Source organism: Aphelocoma coerulescens, chromosome 1A, assembly GCF_041296385.1.
Source record: "Aphelocoma coerulescens isolate FSJ_1873_10779 chromosome 1A, UR_Acoe_1.0, whole genome shotgun sequence".
In the NCBI taxonomy this organism is placed as follows: Eukaryota; Metazoa; Chordata; class Aves; order Passeriformes; family Corvidae; genus Aphelocoma; species Aphelocoma coerulescens.
This window is the reverse complement of record NC_091014.1, coordinates 7901425-7911308: the sequence shown is the minus strand read 5'-3', so window position 1 is coordinate 7911308 and position 9884 is coordinate 7901425. Positions and strand designations below refer to the sequence as shown.

General features: G+C 49.7%; 1 protein-coding gene across 1 annotated transcript; it reads left to right on the top strand.

Annotated features, from left to right (window-relative positions):
• Positions 1 to 8384: 8384 nt before the first annotated feature.
• Positions 8385 to 9884, top strand: LOC138104539 (inositol 1,4,5-trisphosphate receptor-interacting protein-like 1). Its single transcript, XM_069003828.1, has one exon. The coding sequence runs from the start codon at positions 8385 to 8387 to the stop codon at positions 9882 to 9884; it is 1500 nt and encodes a 499-aa protein (XP_068859929.1).

Below are 9884 nucleotides of genomic sequence, written 5' to 3'. Positions count from 1 at the left end.
CACTGGGGACCTGGGAGGGCCACGCTGAGCAGCAGGGCTGCACACAGGAAGGTATCAGCTGGTTCTCAGCGGGCTCCTTCTCCTGCCACCGAGATGCTGGAGCTGTCAAGATATAGTGAAGCAGATCAGAGGAGTTCAGACAAGCTGGAAAGAAGATAAAAAAAAGAGCTACAGTGGGAAATCAACCTCTCTGCTGTTTTTTATGGCTATAGCACATTGAATCTTATTCAGCAAGAGTTGGTGGAGGTTGAAGGAGATGGCAAAGCCCATAATTTCTACAAAAGCTATATCTCATCTCACTGAAGGTGGTTCATAGGGGTCAGGATTTGTTTAGGGTCAGCACTTGGACAAGTGAGATCAAGGGAGCTGTTTGAGACTGGCCAGAAGAGAAGGGGATGTGACCTGGGCATCTGGGGATGCCTCTTAGAAAAGCATCATGGCCTTGGGAAGCAGGAATCTAACTCTGATGTTTGCTTTTCTGGAGTAGCAGTGATGCCTCTTCTGGATGACAGATCTACTTGCCATAGCAGAATCTGATGTGCCTGAAAACTGGGGCAGAAAATCCTGAGGCTGTTGTGCCCAAACAAACTGAAGCTGTGTCACTGTGCTTCCTATAGGCAACCAATGTACAAAATAAAGGACGGGGTCAGATTTCTTCCCCTGACTTTGTGCTTATTGCCAGTTTTACTGCACCATTTCAGCATCTAATTCCAATTCCCAGTGATTATGTCCTGGGTAAAGATTTAGTAAGAGGCATAGACAGGTTTTTGAGTCGTATAGAGGACTAACAGTCAGCAATTAGACAATTCTCTCGAGTGTGACAGAGTCAGGTGCTGGTCCCTCTTCTGCTTCGCCTAAAATTTGCATTGAACTCAAGCTCCTGCCCCCCAGGGACCTGCCTTCCTCCTGGGCATTCAGAGATGTCATAAGCTGCGTCTGTCTTGGCTGGCATTTATCCACTTTCTGTGGTAATTGAGATGATGGAAGAAGAGGAAATAAATGAGAAAGCTTGGGAGGGGCAGAAAATGCAAACTATTATACAAATACTGTATTTGTTTTAAAAGGTGTAAATGATTTAAAGGTCCAGTACTTAAAATTATGCCCTCATTTACTATTAAAGAGAATTCAGGGCTAAATTTTTAAATGACATAGCCTGTTTTGTTGCCAATTCTTCAAAAAACAATTACGCAGATCATCACCTTGTGAAGAATGGGTTGGCAGCATGAGACCAGCTAGAGCTTTAAGGCTGAGCTTATTATTCAGGCCACTGTCCTCTGACAGATATAGACACCCAGGTTAAAACCTGATTTTATTCCTTTCTCTTTGGGTTCCTAGTGGCTGGGAAGACTGGCCAGCAAGAACAGCAGCATATTTACCTTGATGGCTTTATAGATTTTATCTTAACTATAATGTTGTGTGTCATCAGAAGACTTCAGGTGTGGTATTCAGTTGTCTTCTCTCATTTTCACCTGCTCCTGTGAGATTTGGAGAGCTGTCAGTCCTCTGCAGGTAGGGCACTTTGTCTCAAATTAGAATAATTCCTCAATATTCAACAGAGTCTGGTGTAATTTCCATCACAGCATCCGAGTGGAATTTGATCCATACAGACCCTGTGGATCTGTTCATTACTCTGCCCTGATTAAGCAGACACATCAGTGCATCTCTATTCTCAGTCACAGACTCCTTGGAGTTCACTCTTCAGGAGCATTAATTACTCCATGGCTTGATTCTGGGAAGCCCCTTTCCCATGTCCTCCAGACTGTGCTTTCTCTTCACAGGGCCCATGAATGGCTGGAGAGCCACCACATCCCTGCACGTGTGCTCAGAGCACAGATCTGGGGAGGGACCTGTGTTCCTCTGCTGCATCCCCCTGACTGCTTCTGCAAGGGAGCAGATCCAGGGAATCACGTGCACAGGCAGGGAGACAGCCAGCAACAGGCCTTTCAGACACCTGCAATATATCATATGAAAATGAAATACACATTTAATTGGTGTTGAGGCTTATGAAATAATTTGTCTTCTCTGAATTTGACCACTTTTTATTTTTTTTTAAACAGCAAGGCTGATGTATAACTACCCCCAGATGTCTGCTGCTGACAGCTACTCAGATAAACCTATTTGGTCATGCAAAGATGAGTATTGTATGAAATATGACAGTACTTGGTCATCGCAGTATTTTTTTCAGGTGAAAAACTGGTGAAGCACAAAGAGCATGTGGCTCATGCATGTGGCATGCACAGACATGCACAGCCACCTCTACCCTGTGTGTCCCTTTTGGGCACAGCCTGGCAGTAAAATTCATGCAGAATTTTTTTTTTATACAAAAGGAATTTTTTAAGTCTCATTTGCGACTCCACTGTGTGTGGTTAGGAGAGGAGAGCTTTAGCTGCAGTACTTGTAATCTATAGTTATGTAGGTTCTCTGAGAAATCAGTATCCTTCCAATTGGGAGGCTGCAGAGGGTTTGGATGCAGCTGGATCCATATCTGCAAACAGGTATGAAAAGCAGAGTCCAGAATGGTACTGGAGCAGCTGCTCTCTGGCTGCTCACGTCTGTCCTGTGATGCCATGATGAATTTTTGCCTTTTCTTTTATACCCGTTATACCTTTTTACAACTTCTGTATTCTTAGTGCTTTTTGCCTTCATTCTTGGACTTGTTTGTTCAGCCAGGAGACTAAACATTTTAGAAGCTTTGTAGGTAGAGGTTAGTGTGCCCCAGAGCCCAAGGTCCTCTCCAGAACACATTCTGTAAACCAAGATAGAACCATCCAGTGGAAGGATCCTTGGGGAGGGGGGCTCACTTGAGCCTCTCATTGGGGAATCTTGGATAGATATGCTAATTAGTAAAACCTATAATGTTATACCTAATGTTGGGGACACAAACACACACACACACTCGGTGGGGCGCATCTCGATGCATATGACCTGGACGTGTGCACCTAAGGATCCTTAAAATAAATACCAAGGTAAAATCTCTTTTCCCCTTCTAACCGGGTATGATTCTTGATTTTAAGACCAGGAAAAGGCATCACTCCCACCACAGCCCCTTTGGCCCAGCTTGTGGAAGGAGGAGAACACCCTCCTTGCTCCCTTCTCCCCAAACACACCCACCCACTTTGTTCCCCTCTCCTCTGCCCCCAGCTGCAGAGACCTGCCCTGTCCCTTGCCCCAGCTCCAGTCTCTCATCAGTCCCTTCCACAAGGACGTGTGCTCTCAGTGGGTAGGACTTGATCTCTGTGTGCCATTGAGCCTTACGGCCTGACCGCACAGCTTGTGTGGCCTCTGGGGCGATGCTTGGATTCGGGGAGAAGCACGGCCCCCATGGCTTCTTGTTGCACAATCCACCCAGGGCTAGATTGGCCAGGGCCAAAACTATTATTGCAGGTGGTCAAACTGTGGGTGTGGCTGTGAGTTTTGGTGCATGTGCAAGTGTGCTGTGTGTCTGAGGAGCATGCTGGGAGAGGGGAAGGGCAGAACCTACAACCTACAGTTGCCACTGAAACACTGTTGTGTAGCTCAGGTGCTGGTTTTAACTGGTCAGTAGTATGCAACCCCACTAGGATGGAAATTGAAAACAGTGTTCCATAAGAGCAAGCATGGCCAAATGATCTGGATGTCTTTCTGGCACTGAGCTGTTCTTTCAGGCCTTGAAAACAGGGGGGCTCTGATAAAGTAACTGAGCACCTGGTTGGTATTAACTCTCCTTTGCACTGTCAATTCCCCTTCTTTGGGAATACCTCACCCTGCGGGCTCTGTGTCTCTCCTAAGCCTGTTCGTATTGATGTGAGTGTGCTTTTCATGCCCATGCCATCTGGCACTGGTATTACACCAGAGTTGTTCCTGCCACTGCGGTTCAAGGTCTCTCCATTTCTGCATGAAAGTCTCGCCTCCTTTGTTACGGACACTGCACTCCTTAGGAAGCTGAGAAATACATTTGAACATAGTGGGAAAAATGTTGAAGTGGAAGTGTTGCGAAGATGTGTGGCCAATTTCACAACATCTTTCCTGTGGAACTGCTGCAGGCTGAATGGAGCAAGTCCTGCTGTCAGATGTGCATTCGGAGAAAGCAGGTTTGAATGAAATGAGTCACAGCCAGAGAACTGTCAGCGCTTATCAGTAGTATCAGATACAGGTTTCTGTAGCCAATTGTGCTTTGGATTTACTGAAGAAGACCCCTTAGCGGTTTAAATCCTGGACACTGAAATCCACAGAAAACGCACATTTGCTCCGAAGCAAAGTCCCTTTCCCTTACTTCTGTTTCCGTTCATCAGTGGAGCACAAACTGAGTTAGAATTTAAAACTGTGTTGTTCTCTGTACAGCTGCTACCAGAGAGGATGAGCAGAAGTATCAGGACAACCTGCTGGTGTCTTCTCTGGCCATAGACATCTGGGCTGTAAGATGTAGCAAAGTCATTTATCTTGCCTCGGCGTTGCCGTGTTCATGTCCAGAGAATGGCCTGTTGTCAGAAGCCTTTCTGAAGACGCAGTTAGTTGAAAATTGCAGGTGCGGGTGCTTGCAACTACTCTAACCTTTTGTGCATCCTTCTGAGGGAAGCATAGTCTGAAATGAAGAAGTGGCAGTATTTTGAAGGCAAGTGCAATAGAAGGAGGGTAATTTGTTTGGAAAGGTGGGGATAGCACTGCCTATCATTTCACAAAGCATTCTTTGAGAAGGGAAGAGCTGCGTGCCTTAAGGTGCTAATCATGATCAGCATGTTCCATTCTGAACACCTGGACATGCTTGCAAAATACAGGACATGCCTCCATCCAGGCTGGAAAGAAGGAGCCCACTGCTGCAGGGTGGAGTGGGTTCCTTTGTGCAAGTCAGCACAAGTCCCAAAGCCTTGAGGTGGATTGGAAGGTAGAGAGCTTCTAGACACAAGCTATTGCCAGAGTGTTTGGTTGCTGTTGCCTGTTCCTCAGAGTGTGGACTAATCTCCACTCTTCATTCCCCGTGTCCGTTTCCTTCCTAAGGAAGATTCACGCCTTTCTGATTGCAGGTCGTGTGCTTATGCAGCTAAAGGTAGCTGGGAGGCTGCTGAGCTGAGCTGAGCTGAGCTGAGCTGAGCTGGTAGGCTAAGTGGAGCAGTAAAAGTCATTCACAGTCAGTGAGTGAGTTGACCTCAGGTCCTTCAAATAATGCAGTCCAAGAAGATTTTGCCAGTATTTCCACTGGAAGCCTACCACGGGTCTCTTGCTTTTTCTGTGTTGACTGGCTGGTAGATTGGGAGGGACAAGAGGGTGTGAAATGCTTGACCAGGGCATGAATGAAATGGCTTTTTTCTTTAGTTGGTCCTAGGCGTCTCAACCTGAAGTTCTAGGGAGAGAGAGTGGGAGTGGCAGAGTTTGTTTAAAGCTGCCTTTTCTCCAGGGTCAGCAAATGAATAGGCTCTTTACCACTCTGGGTCTGGTAGTGTGGGCTTTCTGAATAGCTTTAGCTACAGGTGAGTTGATAAAACACCTCCCTCAGAACAGACTGGAGGTTTTCTCTGTCTGCTTGACAGTCAGGTGACTGGAGGTCAGAAGAAATTTTTCCTCCCGTTCTGCATCTTAGTTACTCATGTCCCAAAGGTGAGCACTGTGCTTGGACATGAAGCTTGTCATCAGAAGACATTTAAAAGGAGCAGGGTGACATAGGCTGCTGAAACAGAGTAGCCTGTGAAATTCCTGACTCTCTCGTCTTTCTTTGTGGCGCTGCCTGTGAATGACTGATCAGTGGCTGCTGTGATCCTGTCTTCCTCTGCTTCCCTCCCTGCTGGGTACCACTTGGGACATGGAGCTGTTCAATGGCGACCTCATCTAGATGGCAGAATTTATAAGGAGCTGGTTGTTGGTTTTATATAGGATGGTTCAGAAAACTGTGTTTTCTGAGTGCACCCAGCTCTTGTGTCACGGCTGGACAAGGGAAGGGCGATCACTCAGACATTCTGTGTTTTGTCAGCCCTCAGCTGATAAAGAGTATTTCAGAGATCACCCAAGAGGAATTTGAGTAGCCCAAGGGAGCAAAAAGGGACCTCCTGCTGTGCTGTGCTGTGATCAGCATCAGAGAAACTCTTCCCAATAAACAGCACCATCGTAGCCAGTAGCAAGGATCTCCAGTCAGAAAAAAGCAAGGGAGGAGGTTTGTACTGAGGATGGCGTCTAAATGCAGACACGTCTACATCCCTATACAAAATAGTTCCTCTCGGAATGGCAAGAGAGAAGCCAGTTGCTGCAAGTGTCAGGAGGAGCACATCTTTATGTGGCATTGAGGGAGAGCACATTAGAGTGGAGCGAGCTAAGCTTCAGGAGTTCTGTGTTTTGAGGACTTTTCTTTTTCCTTTTCCAAACTTGTATTTCTTGTTACAGTGGCATGTCCATTTCTCAGCCAGGCTATTGATCAGCCACATCTAGCGTAAGAAGCAGTTTGGATGGTTTTTTGTGCTACTGTGCAAACCATCAGTTGGATGTATGTAATCTTTTGTCAAACAATAAACAGATCTTTGAAAGTGTTCCTAAATTCAGGAGAGAAACCCTCCCAAAAGGGTTTATCTCACAAAAGATGTGTGAGGCAGGACAGTGCTGGTGTAAAAGAAGGGTAGGCCTTAACATTGGATGACGTTTAAACTTCCTGTGCATCATTCAAGCGGCCTCTAATTCTTGCTTTCTCACTAAACCTGTAACTAAAAATTAGCCTGTATGACAGGCTGTGGCCAAAGTAATAAATATTATTGTTAATAGTAAAGAACATCGGCCTGCAATCATCAGTAAAAGCCTGCACCTATATAGAGAGCGTATCGGGGTCCTGTCACCCATATTTATATTTGACAAGGGTTTGTGTGGGAGGGTGCTTGTGCCTGCTTTGTACAGGGAAGCCCTGGGGTTCCCGGGTTCACGACTGATGGGTCTGCACTTTGTGTCTGTTGAGGCTCTGGGTGCCCAGGGCCATGATGAGTTCCCGGGCTGGGGATGGCGGGTGGGGCTGGCCTGTGATGCGCTCTGGGGCCTGTGACACCACAGGGGCCGTGTCACAATGGGGGCAGCTGGAAAAGGCCCCGTTGGTTGTCGTTGCCGCCAGTAGAGCCTGGGCAAGCGGTGAGTGCACACAGGTGGTGGGGAGGCCGGGCTGGGGGAGGGCTGGGGCAGAAGCGCCGGCAGCCGGGGCGTGTGTTCTGTCCCTGCACGCAGGGCCCAGCCCCTGGCGGGAGCGCCTTGCTCCGGCTCGGTGCTCGCTGGGGCAGCGGTGCAGGCCTTGCCTCCTGCCAGCTGCCGGGGGCCCTCTCCTTCCTGCTGCCACATCCCTGTGGCTCCTGCCCCGCACCGGCTGCCTCCATTCCGGCCCTACTGAACCCCTTCTGTGTGTCCTCTTGCAGACCATGGCTTTATTGTCATTGCTCTTCGTGCTCGTGCAGAGCCTGATCCAGTACCCCCAGCCAGCTGGGGATGGGCTGGATGAGGCCACGCACCGGCGAATGCAGGAGCGGGAGGAGCTGCTCGACCGCGAGATGGCTCGGCTGCTGCAGGAGCTGGAGCAAGGGCCCCCGGAGCAGCAGGACGAGGGCTGGGGAGCCCTGCTCTTTGGTGCCCTGCAGCAGTGGCCATTCTGGGCTCTTGCTGGACTCCTGCTCCTCTTGGGCCTGTGGTTTAGCTGCAGGAGAAAGTGCCGTGAAGCCAACAGCAGCGGCAAGGACCAGAGCTCCTGCAAGACCCTAGGAGAGGAGAGAGGAAAAGAACAGCAAGAAGACACTATTGATTCAAAGGAAGATGGAGAAAACCATAATATGACTGTGGAGGCAGATGACAGCGGTAATGAAAATGAAGGAGAAGGCAGTCCTGTGGCTGCAAATGAAGGAGAGGAAGATGATGCCAGTGAAGGAAATGAAGATGTGAAGGTGAAGGAAGACCAAAATGTGAAGAATGAAGATGCCTGTGACTTAAAGAAAGATGAAGGACGGAGTGGTGGGAATGTGCCAGGAGGCAACACTGCTGAAGGAAATGAAGAACCTGGCAATGTTGCTCGAGATAAAGAAGGCTGTGCTGAAGCAAATGAAGGAGAAAACAAGGATGTGCAGGTGGAACAAGACCATGATGCTGAAAAGAAAGAAGGAGGAGATGGAAATGAAGAAAAAACCATTGATGCAAATACGAAGGCAGGCAACAATGATGATGGAAAAGAAGGTCAATACGAGGGAGATGGAAAGGGAGAAAATGCGGATCTAAAGGTGGAGGAAAGCAGTGATGCCGGTGAGCAAAGAAGCAGTGATTGGACAGGACAGGAAGACAGCAGTGATGGTGGGAATGCAGTAGACCATTGTGGTTTTGCTGCAACTGAGGAAGAAAAGAATGACGTTGGAAACGAAGAAGGCAATGATGGAGACAAAGATGAGAAAGGCAGTGCTGCCGATATGAAGGGAGAAAAGAATGAAGATGGAAATGGAGAGGAGCACGGCAATGTTGCTTCAACTGAAGAAGGTGCTGATAAAGCAAGTGAAGGAGACAGCAACAATGTGAAGATGAAGGAAGACAGGCATTCCAGTGAACACAGAACCAGTGATCGGAATGGGAAGGATCAGGAAAACAGGGATGCGAATGTGAAAGGCAAGAAGAATGAAGATGGAAAAGAAGAAGAAGGTGGAAATGTGGCTGCCAGTGAAAAAGAAGGCCGCGGTGATGGCAAGGACAAAGGCAGCCGTGGTGGAACTGAAGAGGAAGAAGACACCCGGGACGTTGGGAATAAGCGAGGGATCCTTTTAGTGGATCGCATACAGTGTCCTGTCGAGGACGTGGAGAGAGGTCGCTCAGTGGCAGCGGAGCTGATGGAGAGCTTCACGCGTGTCTTTACTGACAGCGTGAGCAATAGTTTCTACCCGGTGCCTCAAGAAGCCATCGGGGTGGGCAGTGCCTTTGAGGGTTGGAGTCCCCGTGAGCGGGATGTGGTGTACCGCATGCTGGTCCCACTGAATCCCCCGCCGGGACACGCCTTCCACCTGGAGCTGAACAGTGCCGGGCAGATGGCAGCAAGGACCTTCTGCGTCCGTGTGGAGCTGGTGTGCACGTGCGAGAGGGAGCAGCTGGGCGAGAAGCTGTTGTGCTTCCTGCACCACTCGCAGAAGGAGCTGCGGCGGAAGCAGAAGCCCAGCCTCCTAGAGACACTCTGCACCGGCTCCTACCTGGACGTGGAGAAAACCTCCCACTGGTTCTACCAGCTGGTGAGATGCTCGTGGCTGCATTTGCCTCAGTCGTACTCGTGGCACTTGGTGTTTCAGCCCTGCAGCCGGTCCTGCCAATTCCAGCTGAGCAAAGGCAAGGAGAGCCTGATGGTGGAGATGCTGTTTGGGGTGCGCCACGGGGACTCCGACATCTTTGTGGTCAGCCAGCCCACAGAGGCCCAGGAAGGCGGCTCCAGCAGCTCTGTGAGCAGCCGGCCCGCCAAGGCCGAGTCCATCGCAAGCACAGCGTGGCCTGAGACGTACGCTGTGGCAGAGGCAAAATTCTTCCAGCACGTGGCCAGGCAGGTGCCGTGTGAGAGCTTGCACCTGAAATGCCTGCAGCTCTTCACCTACATCCTGAGGGGCACAGGTTTTTCCAGCTCGACCTGGAAGACTGTGGTCATGCACGTGCTGACCACCGTACCGCTGTCCAAGTGGCGCAGGAGGGAATTTGAGCGGCGGCTGTGGGACATCATGGCATACCTGCGCCGCTGCCTGCAGTTGAAACGCCTGGAGCACTTTGTCCTGGGCAACAAGAGGCTTCCTGCGGAGATCAGCTTGCCGCCGGCAATGCGAACGGTCGAGCCGCTCAACCTCTTTGAGCACCTGGCCCGAGATCCGGCCGCCCACGCGGAGGCGATGCAAGCTTACGGTCAGCTGCGATTCCGCCTCTGGACGCTGCTCTCCAGCCACTGA

Excerpts from the sequence above, each read along its gene's own strand:
- LOC138104539 (XM_069003828.1), top strand. The coding sequence starts at position 8,385 with ATGAAGGGAGAAAAGAATGAAGATGGAAATGGAGAGGAGCACGGCAAT.